Source organism: Aspergillus vadensis, assembly GCF_003184925.1.
Source record: "Aspergillus vadensis CBS 113365 unplaced genomic scaffold BO88scaffold_23, whole genome shotgun sequence".
NCBI classification, from domain to species: domain Eukaryota; kingdom Fungi; phylum Ascomycota; class Eurotiomycetes; order Eurotiales; family Aspergillaceae; genus Aspergillus; species Aspergillus vadensis.
In genome coordinates, this window is record NW_020292061.1 from 332,036 (window position 1) to 349,254 (window position 17,219).

General features: G+C 48.7%; 7 protein-coding genes across 7 annotated transcripts in view; 3 read left to right on the plus strand and 4 right to left on the minus strand.

Annotated features, from left to right (window-relative positions):
- Positions 1-444: 444 nt before the first annotated feature.
- Positions 445-2,154, plus strand: BO88DRAFT_428291 (cytochrome P450; the record flags this gene model as incomplete). Its single annotated transcript, XM_025709078.1, has 5 exons — positions 445-755; positions 825-1,368; positions 1,457-1,762; positions 1,816-1,963; positions 2,102-2,154. The coding sequence occupies 5 exons, from the start codon at positions 445-447 to the stop codon at positions 2,152-2,154; spliced, it is 1,362 nt and encodes a 453-aa protein (XP_025559709.1).
- A 1,424-nt stretch (positions 2,155-3,578) lies between these two features.
- BO88DRAFT_347790 (uncharacterized protein) lies at positions 3,579-4,458 on the minus strand (the record flags this gene model as incomplete). The annotated part of the gene is made up of 2 exons (XM_025703392.1): positions 3,579-4,066; positions 4,128-4,458. 2 exons carry the CDS (start codon positions 4,456-4,458, stop codon positions 3,579-3,581), a joined length of 819 nt encoding a protein of 272 aa, XP_025559710.1.
- Positions 4,459-5,729: 1,271 nt separating this feature from the next.
- On the plus strand, positions 5,730-7,146 carry BO88DRAFT_347283 (uncharacterized protein; the record flags this gene model as incomplete). The annotated part of the gene is made up of 3 exons (XM_025703370.1): positions 5,730-6,158; positions 6,224-6,729; positions 6,789-7,146. 3 exons carry the CDS (start codon positions 5,730-5,732, stop codon positions 7,144-7,146), a joined length of 1,293 nt encoding a protein of 430 aa, XP_025559711.1.
- Positions 7,147-8,568: 1,422 nt separating this feature from the next.
- BO88DRAFT_347499 (uncharacterized protein) lies at positions 8,569-9,747 on the minus strand (the record flags this gene model as incomplete). Its single annotated transcript, XM_025703377.1, has 1 exon — positions 8,569-9,747. One exon carries the CDS (start codon positions 9,745-9,747, stop codon positions 8,569-8,571), a length of 1,179 nt encoding a protein of 392 aa, XP_025559712.1.
- A 2,086-nt stretch (positions 9,748-11,833) lies between these two features.
- On the plus strand, positions 11,834-12,881 carry BO88DRAFT_470202 (uncharacterized protein; the record flags this gene model as incomplete). Its single annotated transcript, XM_025711654.1, has 2 exons — positions 11,834-12,178; positions 12,254-12,881. Exons 1-2 carry the CDS (start codon positions 11,889-11,891, stop codon positions 12,879-12,881), a joined length of 918 nt encoding a protein of 305 aa, XP_025559713.1. The 5' UTR covers positions 11,834-11,888.
- Positions 12,882-14,028: 1,147 nt separating this feature from the next.
- On the minus strand, positions 14,029-14,748 carry BO88DRAFT_470204 (uncharacterized protein). Its single transcript, XM_025711655.1, has one exon. It carries the CDS (start codon positions 14,695-14,697, stop codon positions 14,071-14,073), a length of 627 nt encoding a protein of 208 aa, XP_025559714.1. The 5' UTR covers positions 14,698-14,748; the 3' UTR covers positions 14,029-14,070.
- Positions 14,749-15,345: 597 nt separating this feature from the next.
- The window catches only part of BO88DRAFT_428296 (F-box domain protein), a gene marked incomplete at both ends in the record, with an annotated part of 2,440 nt that continues 566 nt past the window's right edge, over positions 15,346-17,219 (minus strand). The window contains 5 exons of the mRNA XM_025709079.1: positions 15,346-15,435; positions 15,512-16,677; positions 16,706-16,813; positions 16,907-16,962; positions 17,056-17,135. Coding sequence (XP_025559715.1) covers positions 15,346-15,435; positions 15,512-16,677; positions 16,706-16,813; positions 16,907-16,962; positions 17,056-17,135 — 1,500 coding nt within the window. The remainder of the gene's footprint in view (positions 15,436-15,511; positions 16,678-16,705; positions 16,814-16,906; positions 16,963-17,055; positions 17,136-17,219) is intronic.

The window sequence follows — 17,219 nt, forward strand, 5'->3', positions numbered from 1 at the left end:
TCGTTAGTTCTGCAAAGTGGCCCGCGGGATGTGACTGAGTACAGGATCTGAGATTTGCCAAGGGACTAGGCGGGAACACCGATAAACTCGAGCTTGTCGGAGTAAAGGTTTGAGTGACATATTGCTACGCTTTCTGCTTTCCCGTCTTCTCAAATCCCCAGTGCCACAATGGATGCATATCCTGCATCTCGGTGAGGACTGCATGCAACGGTCGACCTGTCATGTCCACCAACACACCGCCTATCCCAAACACTTTATACTTCAATAATGAATGCAACTTGGACGCAATTCCTCCAACAGTCAAGTGAAAGCCACCGTCCTAGAGGAGGTGGGTGGTGAAAGAGTAAGTCCCCGGACTTGAGCATTAGGGAAGCTTTGAAAGATATATAGTGCGGTTTGAACCTGTAGTATGAAACACAACCCGACCCGCATATCACCACAACCATGTTTGACACAGCTACCTATGCGCTGACCCAGGCATTGTATGCCATTGCCTTTGTATTGCTCGTGCAATGTTTAAGGCTACTCTGGAAGCGACCGTTCCCCGCCAATGCCCCCAAGTTAGTTTCGGGATACCCGCTGGTGGGCGCTCTTCAGTTCTTCTTCGATAGGAATGGGTTCTGTCGTGTCTCCAAGGCGGCTTCTCCAACTGGAAACTATAGTTATTATCTTGGTCGCCATCGAATGGTTGGTGTATGCGGTCCTCAGGGACGTAAGGTCTTTTATGAAAGTCAAGATCTCGATGTGGACGAAGGGTAAGTTATTGCTCCTCCGTTCATTCCCAATAACCAAAGTAGATCACTGACTTCGGGCACGCACTGCAGGGTCGCTGTGCTTCTCCCATTCGTGAATTTGGTCGAAGCTTCTAAAGATCCGTCCAGCGATACGCATACAGCCTATCTTCGGACCACACTGCGCGCGCGACTGTTGCGCAAACAGGGCCTGGAGTTTGTTCCCCAGACGATAGAGCGGTATATCACCGCAACTCTGAATCACTTCGAGGTCGAAGAACTGATTGATCCGTTCTCTGCAATGAATTTATTCTACACACAGTCTACCATGGCAGTGTTGGGAGTGCAGAAGGTGGCACACTCCCCCGAGCTGTCCAGAAAGGTGGGTGAGCTGCTAGGTTTGCTAGACGGGACATTTTCAGCGGCTGATATGGTAATTCCCTGGCTTCTGAACCCACTACATATCCGCGCGGTCATTGGAATAGGACAACTGTATGTGATGCTGTGGCGGATCGTCAGTGACAAAAGGAAGGAGGAGCGGCAGCACCAGCCGGTGGCACACAAAAAACAGCCCGAGAACATGAGCATAGTTCAAGATCTTATAGTGAAGGGTCGGAGTATGAGCGCAATCCTGCAGGTTAGCAGACAGACTCGCAAACGTCTCCACCCAAGACAGGCTGACTGGAGTTCATCAGGCATTGCTGTCAATCTCGTTTGCGTCGCAGGCGAACTCCCCGACAGTAACTTCGTGGTTACTGGTTATGCTTGCAACGAATGCACATTGGATGACTCGAGTCCGTCAGGAGGTGGACCAAGTAGTCTCTAAATATAGGAAGGATGGCGAGTCCGCAGACGAAGTCCTCCGAGCCTTGAGTGTGTATACGTGGGAAAAGGAGTTTCCCCTCCTCCATGCTTGTCTTCTAGAGACAATTCGACTAGTCCTCGGATTGGTCACCATTCGTAAGAACATTAGCCCAAACGACGTTCCGATTGGAGACACAGGCGAAGTGATACCATCTGGGGCCTATGCAGTAAGTCCTAGCTGCTTTGCAGACTACTGGAAAGGCAAACTGACAATGACCAGACCTACGACCTTCAAGAAGTGACCCAGGACCCAGAGGTATACCCCGACCCACAGCGTTGGGACCCGGGTCGCTTCCTGTCGGATCGTGCAGAACATACGAAAGAATACCTCGCGTTTAATGGCTTTGGAGCAGGGCGCCGGAGATGCCGTGAGTGCGCGTCTTCTCTTGACCAAGATAGTACATTCTATATTCTAACTCATTCCCCACTGATTGACTTCTAAAGCCGGACGAAGAGTAAGTTGGGATCATGCGTTTCCAAAGATTGGAGTTAACAAGCATGTACAGTTGGTAAATTTGCAGGCACTTGGAGCAGTGACGAGGATCATCAATATGTTTGACATTACTCTGTGTGATGAGCGCGGTGACCGACTCCACCAAGCCCCCGCCTCGTACCTGAAAGTATCCATTTTTGCGGCCCTTCCGGTCTCACCTGTGCGCCTTCGCTGTACCCGACGGTGAGGAGAAAATACAGGTATCATATCTTGTGAGCCCAACATCCAGAAGCGGACTAATATTCTATATTGGCAGTGGACAAGGGGTTAAATGTGACGGCCATAAGGGTCCATAGGTCTACTCCAGTGACATGGTGCGCGATCGGAGATATTCTAGTGAAATATAGACAGGCTACTGACTCATCCAGTCGTATGGTACTTGGTCTAACATTAAGGGAGGGAAGGCGAAAGTGTGAAGGTGTAGCGCATGAAAGAGGTAACATGAATAGGTCCCGACTAGGGTAATCTCAACAAGAATTGGCAGAAGTCAAATACACTGCAGCAAGTTGTCTATCCGCTATTACAGGGTATCCGAAATAAAGCACGCAAATGGCAATCTCCATGAGAGCACCGCGTGGTATAGGACCCATTAAATCATGTCGTTTCCTATTTCCGTATATACTCCGCTCATAACCCAAAGGGGGAAAAAAAGACAGGTTCAAGTGGGAGGGATAATTTAATATTGGCCTCAATGTGGGATCCGTGCGATTACCCCCACAAACGAACTCTAGGCTCGTTGTTGAGGAAAGAGGATAGGAACCATGTGATCATCTGGCTTGCTTTGTGGTTATCACATTCACTTCCTGCGGACATAGTGCCGGCCCAGTAGGAAGTGGGCATAACGTCTGCGAATAAGTCATGATGGGCTCGAATGATACGCACATAGGTTGCCAAATTCGCAACTTAAAGCCTCCGCTCAAAAGCAAAGAGGGAGCCCACCAGGCCCCTCCACAAACGTCCAATTTTACGCCCGCTTATGACTTGCTAGACGGTCTGCTCCGTGTGGCCTTAGAAAAAAGAAGGCAAAAAGCAAAAATACATACAACAGAAGGGATTCGCTGGTGGTCACCCACCCAACTACTAACCTCCCGGCGTGTGGCTTAAGTACAGCCGGCTGAGCGGACGGGAAGCCCTGTTTTCCACACCCTGTGGTCGTATGTACCATATTCTCATAGTCATAGAAACATATAGCATGTACGCAAGTAAGATCACTGAGGGCGCGAAGTAGAGAGTACTGCTTTCACCTTATCGCAGCCCGGGAAATGTTGACTTGTTGCGTACCCGTAACCCTCACCAACAACCCAGACTTCTGATTTGGATTCAATGCGGCTTTTTGGATTCGTGACCTTCAAGAAATTGGGTGTTGAGATTGTAATTGCAGCTCAATTCTTGACACTCTCCGTTACTCCGAGTTCTCCCTTGTATTCACAGATGAACCATTGTTTGACAGCCCCTGCAATGTCATCCACCCGGTCAATATAAACCTATATTCACTCTTCATCAGTTGTATTCTCCCATACCTCTTCCTCTTTGACCTGTTTCTTCTCCGGATCTCGCCACTGGTAGCAAACGATTTTCTTCAAATCAGGCTGACAATGATCCCATATAGCTGCATGGCCTTGCGTTCGCATAGACACGCTTTGCCCAGAGAAATCGATGTAGTCGACTCCATGTATATCAGGATAAAGAAATCGAAGATAGTCGCTTACTTCTTCAGCGAGTGCGCATCGTTTCTCGTCAGCTGGGAAATATTCGGAGTCGTCCCCGATTGGCTGGTCAAGATCGACCATTTCGTACATCATGTACAGGTGCTTCAGCAACATAGTCCGATATCGTTGGTGGCGGGATGGTTGGTCTAGTAGCAGAAGATCCCATACTTGGTAGTAGCTCCGAGAGAAACGATGACGTTCTGTAGGAGTCAAGTGCAATGGACGTGGTTTTCCACCATAGAACTTGTCATCGATGCTCGTAAGAGGAACTGTAGGAGGGTTATTCAGCAAATTCATATAAGTTTAGTGGTTCCTGATCTGTCTACTCACTTCGAATATTCGGGGTAATATCACGATCAAACACCTCGATCGCTTTCTCCACGATACGAGAGTTCCGTCGCAATCGTAGCAGATCCCCAATAGTCACTGATGAAGAATGAGGTGGTGAACCACCTTGATCCGCCAGTAGCACTCTTGCATATCGTTCACAGGGGACGTTTCTGCGTAGGTTTTTGTAGATCGTAGGCGTGTTGTCAATCAAGACCTGGCGGAGCCGACAGCAAGTCGCGGCCAATTGGAGCGCATCTGGAAGAGGCAGTTCCCCGTATATTCTGATTATGACCTCTGTAGGAATGGAATGAGGTTCTGAAAATGTGTACATGATGAGTGTGGTAAACAGAGTCCCGGGATATGTTATGTCGTCCAGAAATTAATCATGTGTTATCTTGCGTCTGTTTGCTTCTTAGAGACTCCAAGATCATGTGATTAGCGGATGGACCTAAATTAGATCTGCATCAGCCGTTGCAGCAATTCAGTCTTTCAATACGCCTTCCCGAATTCAGACTTGAGCCAAGGCCTCTTTTGCACTACTTCCAGGGCAGATATGGGGGCTCAGAGGCAACCTGTCAGGGGCTCCTTCCGTGTTTGTTTTAGCGCTTATGCGATCATTAGCGGGTGGCTTTGCTCTATATGACTTAGTCTATATGTGGGCCTGGGTCAGTTTGCTACGCCCTTCTCCATGGGCCTAAAGCCTACACAGCGATTAGATCCTTTGTACTGCGAGCTCTTAAATTCCATAGTTGACTCAAAGTCTATGTGAATCTACGGTGGTCGCTTCCGTTCGGGACCAGCTAACAAAGAAATCAATGGGGGCTCTCCCCATAGTACTCATTTCAGGGACCACGTGGGGGCCACTATGAGGCCATTGGGGGCCATTCCATCTTGGGCTCAGGGTCTCCATAGAGATCTGCATGGAGCCTAATCTGGACGCTCTAAATGAGACATTCAGGGTCTATGTGGATGCTTGTGCAGAGCCTAGTGGAGGCTCTTTGCACCCTGGTTACAGGATTTACATGGGCGCCTAGGAAAATCCTACTGGGGGCCATATTCATGACGAACTTGGACTCTCCTTCAGGGTCTACTGATGATCTTCGGTCTTGTAGAGCATAGAGATTCATGTCGTGTGTTTAATATTGTACGTACTTCTGGTGGTGGGCACTGCCTAAAATATCATACCTTGATTTCATTACACTCTATCCGCATACGAGCATTCGCATGTCATGGTCATTATATCAGTAAACGTGCAAGATTTCCAATCATCAACTCTCTACTTGACAATGAGGCTCCCAATATCAATCAAATCTTGTAATTTTGACCTATACAAAGTCTTGAGGTGGGACCGTTATAGCTTCGGGGCCGTTGTATCCTTAGAGCCTCTGTAGTCTTGGGGCCGCCATGGCATTCCGGCTCTGATAGCTTGGGAGCCATGATAGGTTTCGAGCTTTGATGTTTCTGGTATGGCGTACCTTGAAGGGAGAAAACTATATCAAGGAAGCCAGGCACACTAATCTTTAGAATCACCAACAGAATAACTCTCACAGTCTTTCCTTCATTTCCTGTTCATTCTTTTATTGTCTAGTCTCTCGTTATACAATGTATTCTGCCACTCTCTCTTGGAGCCATGCGGCTTTACTTTTCTTGTCACTCTCTTCTCTTCAATTCGGTACTGCCTCTCCCATTGACGGCCAACTCGTCGAACGCTCGGGTGTAGCCTCTCCGGGTATAGGCGTTGAGTTCGAGTCCGGGAGTATCTACTTTACCAAAGATGTTCACAAATTGTCTGAAAAGGAGAAAGAGGCCGTGAAGGAAGCTGGTATCGATGCCAAAGGCAAGGCTGTTACATTCAAATCAGCCAAGGACGGAAAAGGTGCCAAGCTGTCGGGTAAAGACTGGGAATTGACGGCGGATGCCACCGGAGGCACGCTGGGACATCTACCTGCAGAGTATATCCTGGACGGAAGGAAGATCAAATTGGGAACTGGGAGAGCTGCACTTGCAGCCGAGGAGGTCTATGAAGATCTGGTATGATAACTGCGCCATAACTGACTTGGAGACCCACGAAGAGACTAACTGACCACCTCGTACAGAAAAAGTGGAACCCGAAGACCGGCCAGGAGGTTGAAATCGCCAGCAATAAGAAGAACCCTTGGTCTGTCAAGGCTGGCACGAATCCTGTAAACTCCGCCTGGTCTCGTCAGATCACCTCCCCGATGCCACTTGGGGCCATCAACGACCTGATAAAGCAAGCCAAACTTAACAAGCCGTCGCCCCTCATGACATACGCCAATAGCAAGATCCAGAACAAGGTCTGGGTGAACGATTTCTTCTTCCAGGAGAACCCTGGTGGTCTTACCAAGGATGTCGGCGAAGATGTTCGTGGATTTCTTTCGCTTCTTCTTTCCTATGCCAAGGCTGGCAGCCAGGTCCGGAACAGTGAGAGCGCTAAGGAATTGACGTCGATCATGCCGCGAACCAGTTTTTCCAAGATGTACAAGCTGATTGAGAGCAAGCTCGAGAAGAAGGATCTGTGGACTATTGTGAACAAGCTCGCTTGTTATGAGAACCCTATTGATGATGCACATGAATATGCTGCGTAAGTTTGGTTCAACTACCTTACCTGAGTGAATTTTCACTAACAATATCCCGTGACAGTGTTGATGAGCGGTATTGCTCTGGCCACCCCGGCCAGACAACGATCAACGGCAAGTTTGAGAAACTGCAGATCAACATTTGCTACGGCTCACAGTCCTGCCCTGTCAATGCCAAGGCCTGGATTCAGGGCTTGAAGGATGGCAAAGACCTGCTTAAGGATGCTGATAAGGAAATGATCGATGGTCAAGTCGGAGGGTATGGAGACCTGACTGAGCATCGCCTTGACCATCCTACCGAGCAGCTGCCACTTTTCGAATTCCGTGATCTTCCTTCGTGCTCGGCTTCCGAGTGGAAGAAGTGTTTGGAAAAGGCCGAGGCTGCGATTGTCAACTACCACAAGAAGTTTCCCGGAAACTAGGATCCTGCTCGTGCTGAGCGACATTGACGATATCTAGGTCCCTGACGGCCTTGTGTCTGGATGGGCTGTTCAGCCATTTTGAGGTGTGGAATTTATCTTTTACCTATATCGGCTGTACTAATATATATCCCCGCATCTAGTCTATGGGTATACGTACACAAAACAATGAACAAATCAATGTAATCCACACCCTATAGTCATATATGAAAGTCTCGTACCTCCCCATTTGAATATTATTTAAATAATATAGTCTGTTGGTTTCGAATCCGAAAGTCCAACCGGCCGGATTCGCTGGTCACCGCCGCTAGGGGTACTGACAGTCAGTCCGACTGTCTATGGAATGCTGCTTTATCCTACATTTCACAAATAGACTAGTCCTATCAATGACCCATTCTCATCAGGATATATTCAGAATTGGCACTGAGCGACAAGGTCATATGGCTCAATTATCGTTCCCATGACGTGCTTGACCGGGGCATCGGAGGGGAGCGACGCGGATCGATGGGCGTCGGTTGTAGTAGAATTAATCAGCTAATCCATTTTATATAGTCAATAAACTATAGACAAGATGCGGTTATTGAGTTGGTATTCAGCATGAAACACAGTTTACCCAAGATATTAGTTCTTCACAATACCCACCAGTGTGATAACCATCTATAACTCATCCCCAACACAACACCACTACTACTACTACTAACTCCCATCACCACCTCTTCTCCCACTAAATCAGACATAGAACACCCCAGAAAGAACCCCAACTACCATCCCAGCCCCAACATAACACTCCATCGACGATACAATACCCACCTTCACACTCCCATCGAACATCTTCTGACCCAAAAGTCCCCCCAGGTTACTCCCAATTACACAGAGTGCTAACCCCACACTGCGTTCCTTGTCATTTCTTGCATTGGGACTACACCAGGCATTATTTACTGACTGGGAGATGAACATCCCCGCGACAATGAGCGTGAATAGAGCATATAGAGTCCATGGCGATGCATGTGGAGTGGAGTAGAAATGGGAGAATAGGCCGACAACAAGAGACACCAGGCATAGAAAAGGACACAGGCAATTATTCCTGTCTGAGGTTAACAGCCTGGCCTGCATGCTCTGTGTGTGCACCTATGAAGGTGCTGACACTCTTACTTATTTTGTAATACCGTCCGACTTCGTGTGTGTGTTTACGAAGGATGTTGCATGCAATGCTGGTATAACTCTTCCAGGAGTGGACTGCCAAGTACTGACATGATTCGTGGCTCAACGTTGATTGGGAAACCCGAGTATGTGTAGTAAGGCAACAGGGTACAGGCCAGTGGACTTGCAATCACTAGCAGTGTCATGAACATATATCAATTAATCTATGAGCTTTAATCTAGTCTAATTGTGTTTGAAGGCAATTCTTATATAAATACACCTGGCTCAGTCAAACCACCGACCATTGCGATAAGCCAGTCTAGGATTCATCAGTTCATCCTTCCTTCTAACAGGATCCCAGTCCTTTCCAATATGCTCCTTCGCTTCCTGCAACCACTGATCCCAGGCCGGCGTTTGGGGAATCAATTCACCATTCGCTACCCACTCCACACTACCCGTCATATTAATGACAGCCCACAACGTCTCAGTGTAGCTCGAGTCGGGTGTACTCGGACGACACTCGACAAATTCAATCTTATATCTGCTCATATCCCACAGATCGCGCGGCTCGACCAACAACGCCAACAGCCAGTACAATGCATTCAGAATGATGTAAGCGACACCGATGGCAATCTGCATCTCTGAACCGCAGTTACTCAGCAGGATAATTGATGCCATGAGCAGTAATGTGCTAGTTCCTAGCAGTCGATGGTGCGTGTTCCCCTTGAACATGTACTCGCAGTCCTCCATGCCTTCGTACAACTCGCGGATGACGTCGTCATCTCCGTAGACAAGAATAAACGCACCTGCCCGGGTGCGAATAATCACGTCGCCACTGGGAACTTCTGCTTGCGACGAACGGCCACTAAGGCGGGGATACCACCGCGCCGATAGACTGGCTACACTGGTTGACAAAGACATGGTAGCCAGACCGACGAGGGCGGTACCATCATGGATGCAGCCCGCCCAGATATAGAGGCCAATCGTGATGAGAATGGAGACGAGAGTGACGAAATTGAGCCAGCAAAAGGTCTTGAGTTTGATTGGGATTCGATGCCTGTTGACTCGTCGGTAACTCTCTTCCACCTTTGATGCGATCTTCGAATTTTGTCCTTCTTCGGTATCACGCGTTGCGTAGCTGATTCTGTAGACGCGGAATTCGTATTCTTCCATTTCGTTTACATTGTGGATGAGATTCGCAAAGAAGTTCAGCTCATCCAATTCTATGCCTGATTTGACACCGACGATCTTGACGTCCTTGACGGATGGTGGTCGTGTCGGTCGCTCTGTGTCGAGAAGCGATTCAGGGGCGGGCATTAATCGGGGGAAGATGGCGAATGGAGAGGCTGTAATAGCCTGCATGTGTTTTTGAATTGCTGAGCTGCCAATGACAGCCAGCAGAGGGATGATGTCGAACTTCCATTTGTTCTCACCCTCTTCGAGCCCGACTGGGAACCAGCCCATTTTGATTGTGTTAATTCTTCGGTAGTGATTTGGTCTCTCCAGGTGCAGAGGAGACAAGTGAGGAATGTGGTGAGAAGGTAAATGGCACTTCGCGAAGACGTGTGCCCGCGGTATAGCAGAATAATAACAAAAATAAGACGGGCTCTTGGCTCAAGACAACCAGTCCTGCCAAGCATGGACTACTATTTAGTGAGTTATGCGATCCACTGACTATTGTGAGATCAGCCTTACTTAGCTTCAAATGCATGGGTATTTGTCCCGTGTCAAGATCCTACTCGGCTGTCCGTGTTTTCCACCCCACCAATGATGATATTCAAACTTGAAAGAGATGTTCTTCTGCCATTCGAATAAACACGCTTGACCAGCACTACTGTTTTGCAGCATGTGCGCGGGTGTTGACATGAAAAATCGAACCTAAAAGCAGACTAAGTTGATGATCATCTCCCATGTCCCACTTTAGCGGAGATTCTGGAGTCTTCATCCCCACTGTAGCTCCGGGTGTTTCAGCTAAACTACGGTGAAGCATCATGCCATGAAGATACGGTGTAGATGGCCGGCAAAGATTCTCCGGACAATGCTTGGCACGGCTTTGATATAAACAAAACATTCCAGACCATGGCTGTAGAAGTGATTCATGACGGAATGCATCCCCTCGGGTGTCAGGATGCTGTGGATGCCGGTACGGAGATCAGCAGCGCGAGGTCCACTTTTCCTCCCGCTTGGTGGTCCGCGGACAGAATGTTGCGGGCTGTCAATATTTGACTCTGGCGGTTGAGGTTCAAGGGGATGAGAATATATGATTAGTTGAGTGTCATTTATGATCTGACTGGATGCCTTGGGACTGCATTAACACTGGTCATATCTCTAGTGCTATTGGCTGACTAGGGTGTTAAGGGTAGATACACAGCTGAGCCCTATTTTCATGCAGGGCATTCCATCTTGCTATCTACTGATATTCTTACTGTTCCTGGACATTTCAGTTCAGAAGCGGTCCTACTTTTTAAGCCCGTGCAAGTGAAGAAGTGACACTGGTCGCAAAAGTACCGAAGCTCATCATATATGGGGCGAATACGTGTTGAGTTCAAATGTGAATTCTTATCGGAACGACACTACAGGATCCGCTAGTAGTTGCCAGAAACAGATTTCAGTGCTCTCAATGTCGTCAAAATCTGCATGTACGCATGGCTATATCAGCGGCAATCTGTATTGTTGTATATGTTAGTTCCATTTCAGTCAGCTTAATGGCATGGACTAGTATCTCCGCTTGGAATATATACCCCCAACAGTTATCGTGTTGAAACCTAGCAGGGACCACGGTTTAGAGCTGTACAAATCTTCCATGTGGCCAGTCTGACTAGACAAGGCCAAAGTAAACCCTTCAGAATTGATATACTTGTAGTTCCTGATTGTCCAGAGAGGTGACACCCCAGTAATGCCTTTGGCATCGACTCTAGCCTCAGGCAGCGATAAACTAGAGCGGTGAAGATTCTGCTCGTGCGGGTCAACATTTCCGAGGGAGAAACAATTCCGACGAGGCTGAGACTGATTGGGATTCGACTGCCCTACGAGATTCATATGATGAAACCAAAGAAAGTGCAAGGAATATGTTTGATGTTGTCTAAGACTTGAAGGTGTGACCAGAGTGACCAAGTTGAGTATACCATATCCAGAACTTGCTCTCAGCTTTCCCCATAAGCTTCTATGAGTGATGATGGGGCAATCATTTAAGGTCCAATAGGAGGATTATCTATAGAAAGATACAGGTCAGAGCAAAAGCTTGTCAAGAGGACAAGCCTCTGTTGTCATTTTCTCAACAAACACAAGTACTTTGACAGGCAAGAACCATCTCGGGTTATAAACCCGGCGGGGCGCATCAACAAAATCTAATATCAGCCAATCATAATTGAAGTTCATGCATTCTTCCTTTGGCCCCCAAACTCCAAAGAGTGCCGAGTCCACGCTAAACACAACCATCTTAGGGCCTGCATAAGGCCGAGTAAGGGTCTCCAGCATGCCCCCAATTCTGGAGATTTTCAGTCTGATCAGCTTACGCCCCTTTTCTCAACTCCTCTTCACACGGCACACAATCAAATGCAACCTCTGTTGATGTTCCCAGCATCCATTTCAACCCCCATTCCACCATGTCAGCTCTCGTAACAACATCCGCAGCCACTACAGCCTCAGCCCCCATTCCCTTAACAACAACATTCGTTCCTCCTAGCACCTGCATCAGCGATTTCTGGCTCGTCAGCAGCAGTTCCAAAACATGGATGAACCTGGGGCCAGCACACACGGCTGAATGTGTTCCATCAGGATGGGATATATCCAGTTATTTCTCGCCGGGATTATGTCCCACCGGATATCGCATCGCAGCCAGTAATATCGTGATCGATGGGACTATTACTGAGACTGCGGCGACGTGCTGTCCGACGTAAGCATTCGTCCATATTACACACCTTTCTCAACACCTGCAGTACCAACTGACACAACTGGCTATCATCTCCAGCATCGGTATCCAAACCTACTCTACCAGAACCACCTACACCCCCGGCTGGACCGAACTCGAAGTCTGCACCTGGGAACCCGGCAAATCCACCGAGATTGAATTCGCCTACACCTGGACCGACACTGCCGGATCTACGAGCAGCACCTCCAGCTCCTTGTCCAGTCCGGGACATATCAACGGATACGGTATTTCTATTCGATGGCAATCGACGGATTTTACTACCCCGGCAGCCACATCAGCATCTACAACATCATCCGGGGACTCACCTGCGACCGCTACCTCTTCCACAACATCACCCACGTCCACCTCATCCAGCAGTTCATCGGGCCTTTCGACCGGAGCGAAAGCAGGTATTGGCGTCGGTGTCGCAGCGGGCGCGGTGTTGGCTATATTCCTCTTGCTCTTCTTTCTGCGCCGACGGAAAATGAACGCGTCGTCTCCAAACACGCAAGCTTACCAATCACCGGACCAGGGATATAGGGTGCAGAGGTTGAATGAGTTGCCTGCGACGAGGACAGGGGCGTTTATGACGGAGCAGGTGGAATTGCCCGCCTCAGGAAGGGATGGGAAGGCGGAATTGCCGGCGGAATATCCTATCGCTGAGTTGGATGGCGGGGGGAGACATTGATTTATTGATGGCTTCCATAATTTATCAGCCTTAAGCTTTGGGCGTTTACATTGACTAGTTAGATTACCTGCTCGAGTCTAGACTCCTTGGGGCAGGTTATGTATATATCGAGTCTTCTTACACATGTATATAATATAATAATCGAATGTTAGTGTGTGCTACAAAATGGTTACATATATGAGGCATAGACACCTACGCCACAAGCATGGATATCACAAAGTCTCAGGAATCCTGGTTAGAATAGACTTCGCGTAGTAATATTCACTGGGCACCTCAAAACCTTGACTCGTCGGGCACAAGTGGCCAAGACGATCACCCTGAGCAGGCGATATGAACACAACCAACCCCGCACAAGGCTCTGTGAAATAGATTAAGAACTGGCAGAATAAAAGAACACAAGACCATAAGCACGACTACCCAAGCATTACTGTCTCTCCGAGTCGGGGTGCCTGCGAAGTCGGGAACATTTTCTGCTGGGCCACAGTCTCAAGGACACTAAGTACAAATATGAAAAATCGGAATTATTCAATCGAACACCGAGCAAAAGAAGAGGAAATGACCCGGGGGGGGGGGGGGGGGAGGAAGGGTCATGACCCAATAAGAACCTTCCAGGAAGTGGAAATGGCCCGCAGCTGCCGACCTCCCCCACAGTTGCAGTTGAGCCGAGCGCTGATCTCGGGCGAGATTGCCCCGTAAGTACTGGCGAGGGAGTAGGTGGGCATTATGAGTGCATTAGCATTGAGAGCTCTGCGCAGACAATGTAGGAAGAAAGACCTGCATAGTATCAGAGCCATAAGCAGATGGCGGATTTAGTCACTTTGAGAACAGTTGTGAAGATGGGCACACCTCAATATGATTCCATACATTGAAGCCCCCCGAGACTCCCAGCCCACGACACTGCCGAAGAAAGGGTGCCCCAGAGCCCCGAAGCGAACTCCCTAGGTTGGAATTAACGGTATCCTGAACGCAACGATCATCTTTGCCACCCAAAAGCAGCTAGATACACTCCCTTAAGTTCTGGTTCAACAAGAGCCGCACTTTAGACATGCCATTACAAGCCCCTAGGTTTGGTTCACGAGAAGAACCGCGCCTTAGACCTGCTAATACAAGACCCAAGTTCAAGCTCTGAAAGAACTATTATTAGCCCTGCCAGTGTTCAGAGCCATAAATCCCCGTGATCGTTGCTTGTCTAATAGGTATTGCACCCAGAGAGAACATCCTGACGCATACGAAGCATCAGCTGATGAATCACTCCCTGGTCAACAATGCTATGAATGTTCAAGATGGGCGACTCATCCGCTCCCGGGGAATCCACAGGATGGCCATTCCAGGTACGAAGTCTACCCTCAAGATCATTCATAGACATGTAGTAAAAGCGAACACGGTCGCCAACTGCCACGATGCCGTACGTGGTTTGCACTGTCGTCCGCATGGTCCAATCGGAGAGCATATGGGCCCGGAGCGTCTCCCGAACATCAGTCCAGTCGTAGTTCTTCTCCCAGCCAGGCGACGTATCGGAGGGAAACCACCTAGCCTCGACGGCAATGACATGGTGGGCTTGTTGATCACGAATGTTGGTCAAATAGACATTCCAATGCTGTCTAGGTCCCGGATGGGTAGTGCATGGATATCTCTCGTATGCACAGCCTTCCCATGTAGCAAAATACTGGCGTAGAAAATTGAAATAGAAGTGGTCGACAACGTCGCGGTAGGGCTGCGCAGTCGGGTCAATCCGGGCCAGGTACGCTTGGTATATCGGGTAACTCCAGCATGGTTCCACTGGTGCCACGGTTTGCGGTTGTCCCTGCTGTGCCATGGTTGACGAGAGTTGATTGAATCGTATGATAGAAGAGTTCGGCTTTCCTACTTGGATGATTCAAACTTGGTAATGGCACGGTAGACGAGGAGGGAAGAAGAAAAGGAAGGAAGGAAGGCTGGAGTTGAAAAGATCTATAGTATCCTAACACTTGCAAACATTTGAGCAAACAGTGAGTGAATGTAGACCCACTAGCTGGCTTGCGTAACACAGTCTTCAGACTCAGATATTTTAGCAACGGACGTGTACTCTACGGTGATCTCCGCAAAGAATAAAGCCGGTAGTATGATGCATTTGTGAGTGGGAGCTATTATGACTACAACAGCCACAAAGGCCCGGGTGGGGCCACGGATTGACATTCCGTAGTATGTATATGTTTCTTAATTGCTAGCTCGTCTCAAATCACTTAATATTCAACACCTATCTCAACTCCAAACCTGGTGCAAGATCGCCGTGTTCTTTGAATTTTTTGATTTCCGACCTTCGCTGTCTTTCCGACAATTGCGGTTTTCGCTTTGCTGTTCGGCCCCGTACACCAAGGTCCATCAATCTGTGGTTCTGATGATCCATTCTTAGTACACAGAGAAGGGATTCATGATGAAACAAGAAAGACAAGAAAAGAGGGTGAGTAAAATGGAACTTATATACTTACGTTAAACACCGCCACGACTTGTGAGACCTCTTCCAGAGAACAAGTGCGTAAACCATCATAGGCATGATAAAGGTAGTCGCGCTCCCCTACACAACACCTCCGCCGTCTACGGCGTGCTTCTTTCTTTTCATCAGGACTCTGTAATATAAGCAAACCACTAACCCCATCAAGGTTATGCGTCACCATGATTCCTTTGAAGTCGATCAGATCCATCATAACTCTGACTCTAGGATGGGCCATTTTCGTCCGCTGAGAATTTCTCCACTTCTTTCTGGGTATATTCGTTGCTCCGGGCGAAGTGTAACCCAAACTAGCCGGTGGTCCATTCTCGAAAAAGAATTCCAGTCCTGTGATACACACAGACCCAGGGCCATAATGTGAGCCGCAATCATCATGTGCAGAAACCGCAATATGAAGCACCCGAGAGTCGCAGTCTACCACCTCGAGGTGCGTATCGCCAATTATGGCGTTATGGTAGTAATGTAGGGCATCACCGCGGTAGTCGAGCGGACGGGGCGCCCCAGAGGCTAAAGCCAGGGCTGTATCCCGAAGCCACCGGAGCGCCTCCCAAGATTTCAGCTCCAAGCGAAACCATTGGCTGCAGGTGAGATGGCAAGTGCAGTGGTACAAAAGCCTCCAATCAAATACATTGCCCTTCGCTGTGTTTATAATGTCTCGCACGACTGGCCAAAGAAACCCGCGCTCCGCGTTCAAGTCGAAACGTGTCTTCCAGAAGGCTGAGCTGCTGAAGACCGAAGCTACCCCGCGTGACACCTGGCGGAGATGTAGTACGTCCCGCGTGGGCAAAAGAACAGCGATCATTTCAATTAGTTCTAGTGGCAATCGCTGGAAGGGGTCTACCACGAATGGAGCAGAAGACATCACCGGACGCCAGGGGCTCGGGGGTGCTTTTGCAAATCGCATGAGGTCATCCAGGTCGGCATAATTAGGCTGATGTCCAAGTCCTTCTTTCACTGCCTCCCACATGTAAGGAGGCTTTAATCCCGTTGGTGTGGGTTCATGGTGGCCACATAGCAAGGGCAGCGGCAAATATTCTAGCGCCTCAGAAACAAAGCCCACATCGAACTCGGTGGGACTGAAATGGCTGACCAGGCGCCGCCAGCAGGGCTCATGGAACACGTACAGATCAGTCTGGTCATGCTCGGGCATCCTCTCGGAAACCCATTCATCCGTCACCGCATCGGCTGGGATACGGACTGCAGGATGAGAAGGTGCCGGTAACAAGGGCACTGTCACCCTCACACCTGTCGAGGAGCAGTAGACTGACGGATGGGTTAGAGGGATTGGGGTAAAAGATCCCAAGGTAACTGGGGGAGGAGTTAAGCTCGAGCTCACCTGCCCGGAAATGCTTTGCCCAGCGATGCCGCCCAGCAATCTCCGTGCCACAGACGATGCAAGTTGCATCGAGAGCAGCGAAGAACATGGCATCAACGTCCAGTAGATCTTATGAGAGAGATGTGCAACTGCTTCCAAAGATTTATGTATTTAATCTACCTGATGAATCAACCCGAACCCCTCATTTATTATCTGTCGTACCTGTCCTACCTCTAGAACTCCGGTAATGCGTCATATTCAGGTCAGCCGGGATTCCCCTGTATGGATTAGCTGAAACACTGACATGGAGAACAGATATAGAACTAGCATAGCTCTCTCATAATGGATGCAATTATCACTATCTAATCTACATATTCTCTTCGATGATCATCTGCTCACTATCATCCTCAACGCTGATTAGCATTTCCTCTTCCTCTTCCTTCTTCTCTTTCTTCTCTTTCTTCTCTTTCTTCTCTTTCTTCTCTTTCTTCTCTTTCTTCTCTTTCTTCTCTTTCTTCTCTTTCTTCTCTTTCTT